Source organism: Sinocyclocheilus rhinocerous, unplaced genomic scaffold (assembly GCF_001515625.1).
Source record: "Sinocyclocheilus rhinocerous isolate Xijiao unplaced genomic scaffold, SAMN03320098_v1.1 scaffold107, whole genome shotgun sequence".
Taxonomy (NCBI): domain Eukaryota; kingdom Metazoa; phylum Chordata; class Actinopteri; order Cypriniformes; family Cyprinidae; genus Sinocyclocheilus; species Sinocyclocheilus rhinocerous.
In genome coordinates this window covers 535332-551421 of record NW_015635024.1, presented here as the reverse complement: position 1 = coordinate 551421, position 16090 = coordinate 535332, and the positions used below count along the sequence as shown (strand labels likewise).

Sequence of the window (16090 nt, the reverse complement as noted above, 5' to 3'; positions counted from 1 at the left end):
AACTTTGTAAATGTTTAATTCGCCTCCTAACACCAGTTTTCTAGCATTACTTTATCTTTATTGATCTACTTTATCTTCATGAGTGTTGCGGTCACAGACCTTTTGAGGGCCGACACTTTCTTGGGCGAATTCTTCTTGAGTTTGGGCAGACAGCGGTCCTGCTCGAAGCCCTTGTTGTCCAGCAGCTGTCTCATGGCTATGTTGGCGAGCTGCTCCATGAGTTTGAAGGTCTCGTTGATGTTGATGAAGACGGAGAAGACGTGCTCGCTGCAGCGTGTGCTGACACGCACCATGTCCGGCAGCAGCAGCGTGGCGTTCTTCTCCAGCTGAGTCACGTCAGCCCAGCGGATCACCAGCTTAGCTGAAACAAACCGTTACTCACACTGAGTCAGGAGTGACAACCGCATTTAAATATGGGAGTGAATCCCCTAGTGAACAGTTTTGTGTGTATGTGGAAAAGAACTCACTCTCAAAACTGCAATGATTGGCATTGTTGTAACTAAAGTTTTCCCTTCTTGCATGTTTGGTATCCGCTATTTTTTTTTTACAAAAGTAATATTACAACGACTAAAGACTCATTATGTACTGCGATTTTAACTAAACCACCGTCAACAAAGCAGTTGTGTTTGGTTGGGAAGGCTGCTTTGCAGAGTGCGCTCTTGGAGGGTTGCCAAGACCTCTTATTATAAACAATGCTTATTAAGCATCTTTGGGCTTGTTGTTTAGGCTCGGCTCGGTCAATAAAGCGATCCATTTTAAGTAGTTAATAAAGTAGACAGGTGCAGGTCATGATATTTTGGTATGTGGCTTATTTCCAAGATAACACGCTTGGATCTTATTTACCAATTTTTATAGCAATATCTGGCAACAGTGGTATCCAAAGAGAAAGGAAAACTTGAAATCGCATCATATGACCCCTTTAAATATGTTATTAACAACAAGCTGTTCAGTTCGGTTCCTCACACTGCGTAGAATTCCTGTAAATATGGTTGCCATTACCTGCATTTTTCTGGAGTTAATTCGTTTGTAGCATGTGGTTGTCACTCCCGTAAATTACTGAACTGTGTGTGAACAGAACAGGATTAAGCACTAAAAGGTGAAATGACAACCAAATTTACCTGCAGTGTGTACGAGGCCAAAAACTACTCACCAGTGTTATTTTTCAATATCACTGATATACTATTATATATTTTTAAAATATTTTGAATTAGTAATTTAGCTTTTATTAATTTTAGAATTTCGTAATTTTGATTTGTGCTTTTGTCATTTTTTTAAAATATGTCTATATAGTTTTTAATTTTACTTTTTTAAATTTTAGTTTTATTTTAATGCTTAAAGCTAATCTAAATAAACTAATTTATTTATAGTTTATTTTTATTTATTTTAGTTAAAGGGTTAGTTCACCCAAAAATTAAAATTAGCCCATAAATTACTCACCCTCAAGTCATCCTAGGTGTATATGACTGACTTCTTTCAGACATATCCAGTCGGAGTTATATTAAAAATGGTCTTTGATCTTTCAAACTGTTTAATGCCACTCAGCGGGTGTTGCATTGCTTCAGTCCAAAAGCAGTTAAATAAAATGTGCCTATCCCCATAAAAAAAGTGTCTCACACGGCTCCGGGGGGTGAACAAAGTCCTTCTATAGCGAAACGATGCGTTTTTGTAAGAAAAATGGTCGACCTCCATACGTCATTCCCCCATTAAACTGCTTCGGTTTACAACAGTGAGCGCAAGCTAGATTCAAGTGATTATTACGTTTTGAATATGGATATTTTTCTTACAAAAACGCATCGATTAGCTATAGAAGGACTTTGTTCACCCCCCGGAGCCATGTGAGACACTTTTTTTTATAGATGGGCGCATTTTATTTAACTGCATGCAACACCCGCTGAGTGGCATTAAACAGCTTGAAAGATCAAAGACCATTTTTAATATAACTCCGACTGGATTCGTCTGAAAGAAGTCAGTCATATACACCTAGGATGACTTGAGGGTGAGTAATTTATGGGCTAATTTTCATTTTTGGGTGAACTAACCCTTTAACATTTAGTTTATTTCAACTACTACTCACCAGTGTTATTTTTCAATATCACTGATATACTAATTATATTTTTGTTAATATTTTGAATTAGTAATTTAGCTTTTATTAATTTTAGATTTTCATAATTTTGTTTTATGTTTTTGTAATTTTTTTTAACAACGCCGTTTGCACTGCGCTCTTCTGTTATTTGATCTTTTTATTTTGGTGCGTCAATCTGTTAAGTTACTTAGTATAGGAAATTATGATCCGCACTCACGAGTAACAGTCTTCTTTTTTCGTTTTATTTTACATTCATTACTGATGGGAAAAGACACAAACGTTTCGGCTCAAAGCCTTCCTCAGTGTACTGAGGAAGGCTTTGAGCCGAAATGTTTGTGTATTTTTTTTTTTACAAATGTCTTTATAGTTTTTAATTTTCCTTTTTTTATTTTAGTTTTATTTTAATACTTAAAGGTAATCTAAACGAAAATGAGAAATGAAAAAGTTTCAAATTTTGAAAATGTATTTATAGTTTATTTATTTTAACTCACATTTACTTTTTTTTTTTTTTAATGGTTTTAGTTTTATTTTAATACTTAAAGGTAATCTAAACGAAAATGAGAAATGAAAAAGTTTCAAATTTTGAAAATGTATTTATAGTTTATTTATTTTAATTCACATTTTCTTTTTTTTTTTTTTATGGTTTTAGTTTTAAATTTGTGTTAACGATAATAACCCTGCTACTCACCTCAGGGAATAACGTCAATAATGTAACCAGTTTAATAATATAAAACTATTGATGAATAAAAAATTGTGTTTTTCCACATTCCACTGCTCGCATCTCGTGTTTTTAAATGCAAAAACACAAAGCCAATATGTTTTACATTACGGTCCTTCCTCTTAACTGTTATCGCTGGCGTACTGTCAACATGTCAAATTGTAACATTTGCTGACATTTTTATTCAAAACTGTGATTCCTCTATTTTAAAACAAAACAATACATCACAATAGACACAATTGGAAAAAAGGCCCAGCCCTGATGTGTTGCTGCACATCATATCCATCGGTAGCTGAACTCACCCTCTTTCCCGAGCAGGTAGGAGTAAAAGCAGAGGTGGTTGATGCTGAGGTACAGCCAGCCCTGCCGAGGCACCTTGCCCTTCCAGTAGCTGCAGGAGTAATAGTTCACCAGCTTCTCCTCCTCCGGCATGACGAAGAGCTTGCGGAACTTAGCGATGGCCTCCTTAAACTTATCTGTGTCATCATCCTCTCTGATTTCATGGCTTTTGTTGTATTCGGCGATAATGCCCTGCACACAAGCACACAGACAGACACGTCTAAGCACTAAAGCGCTAAAGCACCAATTAAATGAATAGCGTGTTTGAAATGCTAATGTGTAACCTGTATTTTGCCCTTGACGAAGGTAGTGATGTCATTCTCATTCTCGAAGATGGAGAGCGTCTGCAGCAGATTCTGCTCCAGCCATTCCCAGTTCTCCGTGACCTCCTTACGAGAGCTCCCTGCCAGAAACAAAAACCTCTGTGTCATCAAATAATACTAATCCACACATTTACGATAATGAATTTCATTTGAAGTCTTTATCCGCAGCGACTGCATTTGCTCTGAACTGAACAGCAGATGGGTCCGGGTTCATCGTTTAATTAGCTCTGTATTAGCACAGCTCTCCTCAGGCAATAAATCAAACACATTACTGGCAAGCCAAACGATTCATTAAGTTCGTTCTGTGACAAGTGTCCCGCAATTATGTAAAGATGGAAATACACAATTATTTTAAAAACTAACTATCCATGCTCCATTTGCTGTTTAACCAAAACTCACAAAAAAACTAAACAAAACAACAACACAGTTGCAGAACACAAACCCCAACAATTAATATTAAGTGTTAAAATTAATATTTAATATAGTAAATTGTGAGCACGATTTATAAATCGAGAGAATGAATTAGTAAATTGTGAGCACGATTTATAAATCGAGAGAATGAATTAGTAAATTGTGAGCACGATTTATAAATCGAGAGAATGAATTAGTAAATTGTGAGCACGATTTATAAATCGAGAGAATGAATTAGTAAATTGTGCGCACGATTTATAAATCGAGAGAATGAATTCGTAAATTGTGCGCACGATTTATAAATCGAGGGAACGAAATAGTAATTGTGTGCACGTTTTAGAACATCGAGGGAACAAATTAGTAAATCGTGCGCACAATTTAATGATTTTTTTCTTGCATGTCATGTGCGGGGCTCCGTAATAATGTGTGTAAATTTATCATATTAAATTCATTTAGCTGTTTATATTGTCTGACAACCAACAATTTATATTAAATATTAAATTTAATCTTAATATTATATTATATTTATATACATGTAACTTTAATATTAAATATTAATAATAACATTAAATTCATTTAGTTGTTTATGTCTGACAAATTACAATATATATAATTAATAACAATATATATAATTAATGGCTGCAATATAACAAAGAGTGAAAAATTTAAGGGGGTCTGAATACTTTCCGTACCCACTGTATATATATATTTATACATTTATTTAGTTGTTTATTTTAGCATCAGTCTCAAAATATTGATGCACGGTAAATGCAGCCTAGGATTATTTCTAGAAAATACATTTTAAATAAAAAAGTGCCAATGCACAGTCATGCTAAAGCTTTTCACAGAACATATGCACATCTCAGAAGAGGCAAACGGGTCTCTCGCCTTAAATAAAGAGATTTACCAAATGTTTTGCAGCTAGCAAAATAACAGCATGTGAAATATGAACCAGCATTCGCAGTTGCCTGTAAACCAGATTAGCTCAGAAACAGAGCACTCTCCGCTCCTCTGGGAAGCCAGCGCTTTCTTTTGGCTTCACACATAATGTTCGAGGCAGGGGCTCGACGCTATGATGATGAATACTGTACAATGATGACCATATAAATCTTACTGATATATTCATCTTGTATTCAACTCCATGTTGTGTTTAACATCCCTTAAAGACACGTTATTTGAAGTATCATGGTTTTTCAGGTATGTATTTTTGCTCTACTTTGGAAGCTTTAATATGCCTCCATAAATTGGATACTAAAAAACTTAAAGCATTTTTTTTTTTTATTGAAATAGTTTTTTTTAAATTTTATTTTATTTTTCTTAAAAAGAAAATGTTGCTTTTAAACAGACAATTAAACATGTATTCTAATGTATTATTTATTTAGAATTATTAATTTGCAATAATATTTAAATCAGTGCATTTTTATTTATGATTAAAAGTAATATTTTTTAAATATTAAATTAAAATAGTGAAATAGTTAAGAGGCTCGATATCAAGTTCATTTTTGTAGTCTAAGTGGTATAGAAATTAGCATCGAGAATCATTAAAATTCTTCAGTATTGCCACTGACTACTAAAATTTTGGTATTCTGACAAAGCTACATGTTTTGTCAAGTGTAAATAACATAAATCACTCTTACACAAATATATCTAACATGTCAAGATTACTATAGCAGAATCTATACTGGGTTGATTTTATTAATGATACGATATTTATATTGCTTTAAAAAAAGACCATGTGTGTGTGTGTTTTAATGTATTATTTATTTATAATTATTAATTTGCAGTAATATATGTAATCAACATAAATTACTATTACACAAATTGTATAGCAGAATCTATTTATTCATTAACAGTCTTTTTTACAACAATATTTACTTAACTGAAAAAATATTAAAGGCTACTTGCCATTGTTTTAATGTATTGTTTATTTAGAATGATCAATTTGAAGTAACACTTAAATAAATGTTATTTGTATTCAGATTAGTTAAATAAGTTAGATAATATATAGTTAAAACTATAAATAAAATAAATAGAGCAACAGATGCAATAACAATAGTTGTGCAATAGTTTTTGTAATGAAACTGGTGCTGAGAATCTTTACTTAAATTTTAGAGAAATGTTACTAGTATTGCTCTAACTGCTAACATTTTGGTATTGTGACAACTAATTCTGTTTCTTCACATGCAACTAATGTAATGTAGGCCTGAGCAAAATATATCTACCAATGTAGAAATGCTGTAACACAATCCATCTCCGTTTCAGTTCACTGTGTTACTCTAAGCAGAGCCGCTCTCATCATAAGTGCTCTTAATTGCACATTCACCGCACTCTTCCTAGTCCTGCACGAATACCGATTCCTAACAAATGCCGTCTTTGCTAAAACATTGATTCCTACATTGAAGTTTTCAACGTCTAAACTGAACTTTAAAAGTGGAGACAGTGAGTGAACATCATGTTCAGTCGAGCAGCGTTTGAAAGAAAAGTGGACATTGATTTCTGACTTCAGATTGCACTTTAGAGGCACTAGGGCATGAGGTAATGCTCCGGCAGCGAGTGGCCATCAGGAAGCAGGCGGGATGAGAGGGAATATTCCAGAGCGGAGGCAGTATGTTACCGTGGGCGATGGTCCAGTAAACCAGGGAATCGGGGGTCTGGTAGAGGATCCTGTATGGGGCCACACGGGCGCTCGAGTCCAGCACCACGTCAAGGGTGCCAACCAGCAGACCTGTGAGAATACAGACAACATACACTCAGAATGACCACTGGAGATAAGCAGCCTACAATAGACTAAATCAACAGTACTTAGACACACAGAAAAAAAAAAAAGATATTTATATATTTTTCAAATACATTTTAAATATTTTATTCAAGTTTTCAGCTTAGTTTTTACTTGAAAATATGTTTTTTTAATTTTTTTTATTTGATTTAGTTTCAGTTACTCATTTTAGTTTGAGTATAAAGTTAAGAAATCAGTATATAATATTCCAGAACATTTCCAGAAATGTTTGTAAAATATTGTTTCCTAATGACCACATCATTAGACTCGTGTTGTGATCTTATGATCCTTGTCTTGGGACTCGCAGGCATGAGAGCATTAAGAATATGATGATTTGGTATTGTCCCTGATTTAAGCTTTAGCAGCAAAAATGGCATTAGAGTTGATAAATTTGATTCATTTCCATGAATCAATTCAAACTGTCTGTTTCAATAAAGCAATTAATTTTATGGCTGTTTGGCCAAAATGATGGTTCCTCTGACTGAATGATAATAATAATAATAAACATTTAAAAAAAATTTATATATCAAAAGTTTGAGGTCAGTAAGACTTTTTTTAAAAATAAATTTATATTTTTATTCATCAAGGATGCATTAAATTGATCAAAAGTGACAGTAAAGGCATTTATAATGTTACAAGAAATTTCTATTTCAAATAAATGCTGTTCTTTTGAACTTTCTGTTCAAAGAATCCAGAAAAAAATAAATGTATCCACAAAAATATGAAGCAGCACAACTGTTTTCAACATTGATAATAATCAGAAATGTTTCTTAATCATCAAATCAGTATATTAGAATGATTTCTGAAGGATCATGTGACACTGAAGACCAGAGAAATGATGCTGACAATTCAGTGTTGATCACAGGAATACATTACATTTTACAATATATTCAAATAGAAAACAGTCATTTTAAATTGTAATAATATTTCACAATATTACTGTTTTTACTGTATTTCTGATTAAATAAATGCAACCTCGGTGAGCAGAAGAGACTTCTTTCAAAACAAAAACAAAAACAAAAACAAAAAAAAAAACTTACAGACCCCAAACTTTTGAATGGTAGTGTGTGTATATATGTACTTCAAAAAACAAACAAACAAACAAACAAACAAACAGAAACACACTGAGATACAGCTTCAAAATGATAGTCTAACTGTGTGTAGATTGGGTCACGATAAAACAAACAAACAAAACACATCATTCCTTAAAAAGCTGCTGCTTGTAAACCCCCCCTGGGTGAGCCTGCAACCGCTGTTAGAGGCTTTGAAGCCGCAGGGCGAGAATGTGTTAACATCGCTATCAGAGCATCAGACACGACGAATGAAGACACCTGCAAAACCTGCAGATCAGAGGAGGAGCTCTTCATCTCTAGCACTCGTTTTCACAAAACCTGCAACACGGCTTCACAATCCAGTGCGGATTGGGCAGGTTCAGCCAGTTTGAACATGAAAAAGTACGTTTAGCAGAGAACACTGATGAATCATGCACAATAAGACCAGGAATATGCATTAGGAAGGTAAACATACATGTAGTCGTTTTTGACACCACAGATTTTGCCAGACTTGAATGTGTGAATCAGGATCTTCCAGACAAATCTGGCTACCTGTTTCTGCTGGAGCTCAAATGTGCAATAACATCCCCCTCCTGAACACATGACTTTCTGTTCCTGCTTTCATATGCTCGGATGAGCCACAGTTTCCTTGGTTGCAAGAGAGCAGAGATTTGAGAATACTGTAAGGATCACATCTATTCAGTCGCAGAGCCCTGCGCTGAGCGCTGTTTAAGAGTGTGCGTGCACATCAACAACATTCAGTTCATTCTTTAATAAACCTTTTCCAGTTCCAGTATTTCAAGTTTTTTTGACAGATGGAACAAAACAACTGCCTTTTGTCAAATATTTGACATATTTCATAACATAGTATTCATTAAGCATCATAATATATTGTAGTGCTGTCAAAGATTAATCGCGATTAATCGCATTCAAAATAAAAGTTTTTGTTTACATAATATATGTGTGTGTGCTGTGTATATTTATTATGTATATATAAATACACACACATACAGTAATATGTATATATTTATATTAATATAATTTATATTATATATAAATATATTTAATATATAAACATAACATATTTATCTGAAATATACACATGCATGTGTGTGTATTTATATATACATAATAAATATACACAGCACACACACATATATTATGTAAACAAAAACTTTTATTTTGGATGCGATTAATCGCGATTAATCATTTGACAGCACTAATATATTGATGTATTTTCAGAAAAACAATATTTAAAAATAATTTTATTATTAATACATTTCATTATTTTGTTATTGATCTATTTTAATATTATTGATAAAAATTAATTTACAAACATGTTAAACATTAAACTTTAATAATTAAATTTCTTCTGCAATAAATATTAAATATTCTATTCTTGGATCATGAATATTAATTAAGCTGCATGACTGGACAGTCCCAAAAGGTTTCCAAACAATGCCTGCCAGAATTAATATTCACACACTTCGGCTCAAATTCACACTGTTACACAGTAGCATAGACATTTAACACTTTCCATTTTATATTAAGGTGCAATCACATTAGATTTCAAGCTTGTGAAATCACTTCACACTCCACAATGAATACGGGCAACAGGATATGAGATCATACTCTTAGGGTTTTCGTTTTTAATAAGTGATGAATAAAAAAACAGGTAGTAAATAGAGATGCACCAATTGCAATTTTCAATTTTCTTGGCCCTTATTTTTTTTTGTAAGTGTGACCTGCCGATACCGATTTTTGCCGATTTCGATTTTCTTTCTAAGAACTATACTTGGCAGCATATACAAACAAAAATCTACTTTTTTTCCAATGCAAAAAAATATTTACATAATACAAGAGATTATTAAACATGTTCTCTCTCACTTGAACAACTCTCAAAATAAAGTGCTCTGTGACTAGAAGGAGGTAGAAAGGAGTTGCCTGCGAGTCCCATTCAAATGAAATCAGTATAAACAAACTCCATATTTCCACTGCAGGAAACTGAAGTGGCATTAGATGCATTTACACAGACTGTTTGATGAAGCTGAGAGGTGCCGTAAATGCATTTACACCGCAAAATTGCAAATGCATAAATAATTTTATAAGATTAATGTTTTATTTATTTTTTTTGAACATACAAATAAGAAATTTTGGGAAAAATGCAATGATACTTTTAAATGTGAAACCAAACCACCAATAGGTGGCGGCAAATGACTGTTTTAATGAGTGAGTCATTTAGTCATTCATTCAACCAATTCATTCAAACGGCTGATTCATTCAGAAACGAGGCAAGTGACTATCTTTATGTATGGGTTACTGAATCATTGACTCACTCGATTCGTTCAAAAACGTGGATTTATTCAGTACTTTTGAATTTTTACCATCTGGCAGAAGATATCCCAGATGCTTATAAACAGGTCAAAATTATCTTTTATTCCCCAAGCAATTAAATTCTTAAATTCTTCTTCCTCTAGCAGTTACTGATGGTCAGCTAGACTGGTTATTTTAAATGTAAATTTATCAGCATTAAATTATTGTTTACATATGCCAGATGTGAATTGTTAAACGACCGAGTATTCTGCAAACGTACTTTCCCTACGGGGATAAATAAATAAACTGAACTGTAACGAAAAGCTGTGGCTTTGATTGGAACGATTTTCGTTTTTGAAACTGATGCGGAAAATCGTCTGATTCCGGTCCCTGGCCGTTCGATTGGTGCATCTCTAGCAATAAATTTAAAATGTTAAAATATATCTAGGCAGCATTAACGTCTGCAGTTTTGTTCAATAAAATTAAAACTATTAAGAACATTTTTGTGTTAACTGAAATAAAGTAAAATAGAAATAATAAACTTAATAAATAATATGTAAAATAAACTTAAATGGAAATTAGAAATGTTGTCTTGGCAGCAAACAGAAGTAAAATAAATAAAATAAAACTGAAAATATAATAAGGTAGAGATAACTATAAATAAAAAACAAAAACATTAAAAACATTTTTAAAAGAACATTACAAAATTAATCAAAATAATATTAAAACGAAAACTGAAAATATAATAGTATATAAATAATATTAAAATAACACTGGACGTTTGTATTCTTTGTGTTGAGTTAAGAGGTCAATCTGAAATGTTTAGATCCTCTAATGGTCAAAATGTCAGTCAAATTGAATACTAGCAAATGGCTAAGTTTGCACTGCACATTGCCTACTATTTTTTAAAATATGAAACAATAAATAACAATAAATGCTTCAACAACCGTTGATATCACAAAACCTCATTGTGAACATGTTTAATTTACCAAGTGGTGTCCAGTTATTGTGTCTATAAAATATTATACCATATTAAATATCATATTAACCATTTGCATATGGAAGGTCCAGTCGAGCGCACTGCATTATGGGAGACATTATGCAGTCTGCTCTGTTGTACACTGCACATTTTGACCAGTGTAGTAGGGAGTACTACACTACATAGCCTACATATATGCCAACAGGGAAACACAATTCAATCTGTCCTGCGATTCTTGCGAGTCTTATTAGGATGCTTGGATAAGGAGTTGTAGGAGGAACATTTCATTGTTGTCTTTTCTCATTCTAAATATAGAATGAGTTCTGCTCTCAAATGAATTAATCTCCGCTCTGACAAAAACAGCCTTACCAGCACATGGACAAAATCAATATTCTCCTAAACAGCATCAACCTGATACAACTGTATTGAATGGCATAAAAACACAACGGAGCTGTTGACTTCATCTGTATTTAGCCATAGAAAAGACGTTTGGGCTCATACTGGATGAAAGTAAACCACTGGGCCTTTGGATAATGGATGAAAATTAGAGACTGACATATAGTGATTTTTCTTTTAGAACCAATACCAATAATTTGCATGTTTACGTGCCGATAACCGATATGCAGCACCTATATTTATTTATTGTTTTACTTCTTTTTTTTATTTCCATCATGCACTCATTTAAGCCTGTTTAATTTATGTAAAGTTATGTCTCTGGGACATGATTTGACAGATTACACGACTCTGTGAGTCTCTATTTCACAGACTACATATCAAGTATTTATGTAATGCACCTCATTAATGAGGATTTAAGACATTTACGTTAAATAAAGTGTATTAATTAAGGCAAAGCAAGTTACTTTACCTGTGAACAAGTTTGTGGCAGTCTTGCACGCAATTCTCCATTTATCGGTGGATCCAATATTACAAAGCCGATATCCGTTTATGGAAAAATGCATAAATATCGGTAAAACCGATTATCGGTCAATCTCTTAAAACAGTTCTGGGTGTCTTAGTCAAAAAATTGGAATAAAGTATGTTTATGAAGTTTTAAAAAGGCAATACCTACAATCTGACTGCTAAAAGGTTGCTCTTTCATAGTTCACCACAATTTTTTTTAAAAGCATTTATCATTTAAGCATCAACTTTGTCTCAAATGTTTCTCATAAAATGCCTCAAAAACAGACACAAATGCGTTGGCCGTTGCGCATAGAGCTATAAAAATAATACAGAGATCACAGCTCAATGAATTTTTTAGAAGAATCTGATGAGAAAAAAACCTGAGCACAGTTTGAGACAATGTTGAGATCTCTAGAAGTGACATGTGGGAGAATATTCTGGTAAGATTCAGGTAATAATCCCAAAACAAAAGCCTCCATTTATTCTCAGAGCTGTCAGTGAGAAACAAGCGAGATATTAATGAGATCTCATTTGTGATTTTTCGTTCTCATGGGTAAATAATAGTGCTGTCAAACGATTAATCACGATTAATCGCATCCAAAATAAAAGTTTTTGTTTACATAATATATGTACAGTATGTGTGCTGTGTATATTTATTATGTATATATAAATACGCACACATGCATGTATATATTTCAGAAAAATAGGTTATGTTTATATATTAAATATATTTATTTATAATATTAATTATAGGAATATAAATATAGACATGTAAATACATGTAAATATTTTCTAAATATATACTGTATGTGTGTGTATTTATATTAATAGTTTATAATAAATATACACAAAACACACACATATTGCAAACAAAAACTGTTATTTTGTAAGCGATTAATCGTTTAACAGCACTAAATAATAAATGAAAAATAAATTGGATGAACCTACAGTATGCAATTAATTTAAAGAAACAAATAAGAAAATCTTTCGAAGCCCATATTATCGTCATGCACAAGTATATCGTCTTTGTCCATTGCACTTTTCTTCTGATAAAAATTCATGTTTGAATAAAAAAAATCACAAGATATTTGCTCTGGTTGATGTATGTAAACATACATACACATTGGCTTTGTTTCTAGTACTCCTGGCCGAATGCCGGCTCCCCAAGACTCTGCGGGTCAGTCCGCTGGGCCGTGCCAGGCTCACCGACTCTCACTGGCACACAGCTCGCACATTTATGTAACAATGACATCATCTTCCCTCGCTAGTGCACGCTTTGCGTCTGTCTTTTCTCACTGACAGACACAAAGAGGTATGCGCACAAATACCGGCAACATTTCGGCTCTTACAACGTTGATCTCTGCTATTCACTCCGAGTTATATCCACAATCACATTATTGTGCAAGAATTCCCTTCAAGGCTCCAAGCATGATTTCTGTCAGTCAGAGATAAAGAGGCGAACGCCAGACATACTGCACCTGTCCAGCTATAAATACAGGTCAGGTCACCAGGTGAGGTCAATAAAGCATATTACACAACATCAAACCAGCTCAGTGTCATGTCCTGAGGCATTGAGAATAAACTGAACCTTACTGAGCCACTAATATCTCACTAGAAGGACTTTCATAATGGGTTATTGGATGCATATATCAGCCAGGCTGATTAAACAGCCAATATTTGGCCATTTTGCTATTTGGTCAACCACGGCCACATTAAAAACATCACACAGAAACAATAATGAGCCATTTCTATGGTGTTTGAATGCATCTATACATCTCTGCACGGCCTGTTCACAGCAGTAATGGAAATAATATGATTATGAGGCTATATAAATCCATGTAGGTTCATATTATGCACAATCATACATACAACCCAATCCTTTAATATATAGAGGGCAACTATGTAGAACTGATTGGAAACCTACTTTCTATCAATATCAAATAAAATTTTTAATGTCCATTTAAATTCTAATTTAATCATTTTTTCTGTTTTTTTTAGGATTTTAAAAAAGGAACTTCTTTGTATAAATGATCAAATATGCTGGATAACATGAATCAGCAAGTTTTGCACAAACGTGTCCATGTCATTACAGCAAAAAGCAGACATTATGAATATGAAATATTCAAATTCATGTTATTTTCAAATTATGCTGATAACACACCTGCTAATAAATAATAAGTATTCAATTGGTAAAATGCTAAAATACTTAAAATAAATAAATAAATAAATTTTTCGAAGATGCAAATAAAACAACAATTATTAGAGTATGCTTTATATGAAAACACTATTTCAGTCTTTCTAATTTAAATTGGACATTTAATTCTGTGTTACTTTCCGTTTCTGTGTAATTATATGTGGAAAATACTAGCAATATCTGAGTGAAAATAGTTGGAAAGTAAATCCTAGACCATTTGCTCAGTGATGTGTCCACACAGGTGAGCGCGCGCATAGGTGCGTCTCCGTGACCGCGAGCTGCACGCGTCCACCTGAGAGTGCAGGCATGAATGAACACACCTGAGCATAAGCTGCCATCATACACAACATGAGCGTGCGCGCGGTTCATTGAGCAATCGTGGCTTTACCCGCGAGTCCTCCTCCGCCGTCTCCGTGGCCCTTTCTCTTCTGCAGGATGAAATAGGGATTCGCTCTCTCTGTCATCCACAGCGCGCTGGCCAGCAACACCTCCTCAGGGTTCACCCACATCTTCAGCTCGGTTTCCTCACGAGGACATCAAACAAATCTTCTCTCCGTGGTCCAGTATGGAGTCGCTGTCCTCCAGCTTATCCAAGCGTCAAAGCGCGCAGCAGATTTAGGGAAGCGAGGCGCTTCGAAGATCCGTCGGGGGTATATTGCAATATTATAAGTTGTCAGTTAAATATAACGCTTACCGTATCGAGCAGATGGATAAATATTAAAATATGTCCATTAAAAAATATCTTCAGTCCTCCTGGAGCTCCTTGAGACGCGCGCACACCTCCCACTACACAGATAACACCACGAACAGCTTTCTGAAAGCACGACAGGGACTTCAGCGCCTGGCGATGACTAACAGAGCCCGAGAGAAGCAGAACTGGTGTATTCCGGTGGTAACTAGGGAACGATAAGGATATTTTCAGCGTTTAAACTAGCTCCCGAAGCACGCAAAATAAATAATGCCTGACATCGCTGCTGTGTTTTATTGACGCTTACTCTCTAGCGCCACTGCAACGCGTCCACTCAGCGTGCGTCACGGGCAGGCCATTGTGACGTCACGATTGTGGGCGGAAAGCACATTGATCATAAACAAAAAATGATTGACAATTAATTTTCACTAAAACAAATTTATATATATATATATATTTGGGATTACAAAATGGGTCCAACTAAGTTATCACCATCCATAATGTTTAATAAATAAATAAATAATAATGAATACATACATATAAACACACACACACACACACACATATATATATATATATATATATATATATATATGTATACATTTTAATATATAGTATATGTATGTATATACAGAATATGTGTATGTATAGAAAAATCATCACAATGAGAAAAACCAAAGAATATATTTCTGATGTGCAGCAAAAGATAATTGAGCTTCACAAATTAGAAAGTGACTTTAAGAAAAAAGCTAGAGCAGTGAAAATTCCCATTTCCACCATCAGGGCAATAATTAAGAATTTCCAATCAACAGAAAATGTTACGAAACTGCCTGGAAGAGGACGTGTGTCTATATCGTCCTAATGCACGCTGAGGAGGAGAGTTTGAGTGGCTAAAGACTCTCCGAGGACCACAGCTGGAGAATTGCAGAAAATATTTGAGTCTCGGGGTCAGAAAACCTTAAAAAAATGGTCAAACAGCACCTACATCACCACATGTTGTTTGGGAGGGTTTCAAGAAAAATTCTCCTAGCTCATCCAAAAACAAACTCCAGCATATTCAGTTATCAGACACGACTGGAACTTCAAATGGGACTGGCTTCTATGGTCAGATGAAACTAAAAAGTGAGCTTTTTAGCAGCAAACACTCAAGATGGGCTTGGTGAACACAAGGATAAAAAGTATCCCATGTGTACAATGAAATATACTGCTGTATTTTTGATGTTGTGGGCCTATATTTCTGCTGGAGGTCCTGGACATCTTGTTTAGACACATGGCATCATGGATTCTATCAAATACCAACAGATAAAAAATCAA

The 16090-nt window shown here is 34.0% G+C and overlaps 1 protein-coding gene across 1 annotated transcript in view; it reads right to left on the bottom strand.

The window, feature by feature from the left end:
* LOC107746121 (TBC1 domain family member 9-like) overlaps window positions 1-15095 on the bottom strand; it is a 27422-nt gene extending 12327 nt beyond the window's left edge. The window contains exons 1-5 of the mRNA XM_016560217.1: window positions 14477-15095; window positions 6489-6599; window positions 3425-3543; window positions 3104-3332; window positions 100-361 (exon numbers count right to left, since the gene is read on the bottom strand). Of these exons, the coding sequence (XP_016415703.1) occupies window positions 100-361; window positions 3104-3332; window positions 3425-3543; window positions 6489-6599; window positions 14477-14597 (842 nt within the window). The 5' untranslated portion in view covers window positions 14598-15095. The remainder of the gene's footprint in view (window positions 1-99; window positions 362-3103; window positions 3333-3424; window positions 3544-6488; window positions 6600-14476) is intronic.
* Window positions 15096-16090: the final 995 nt, after the last annotated feature.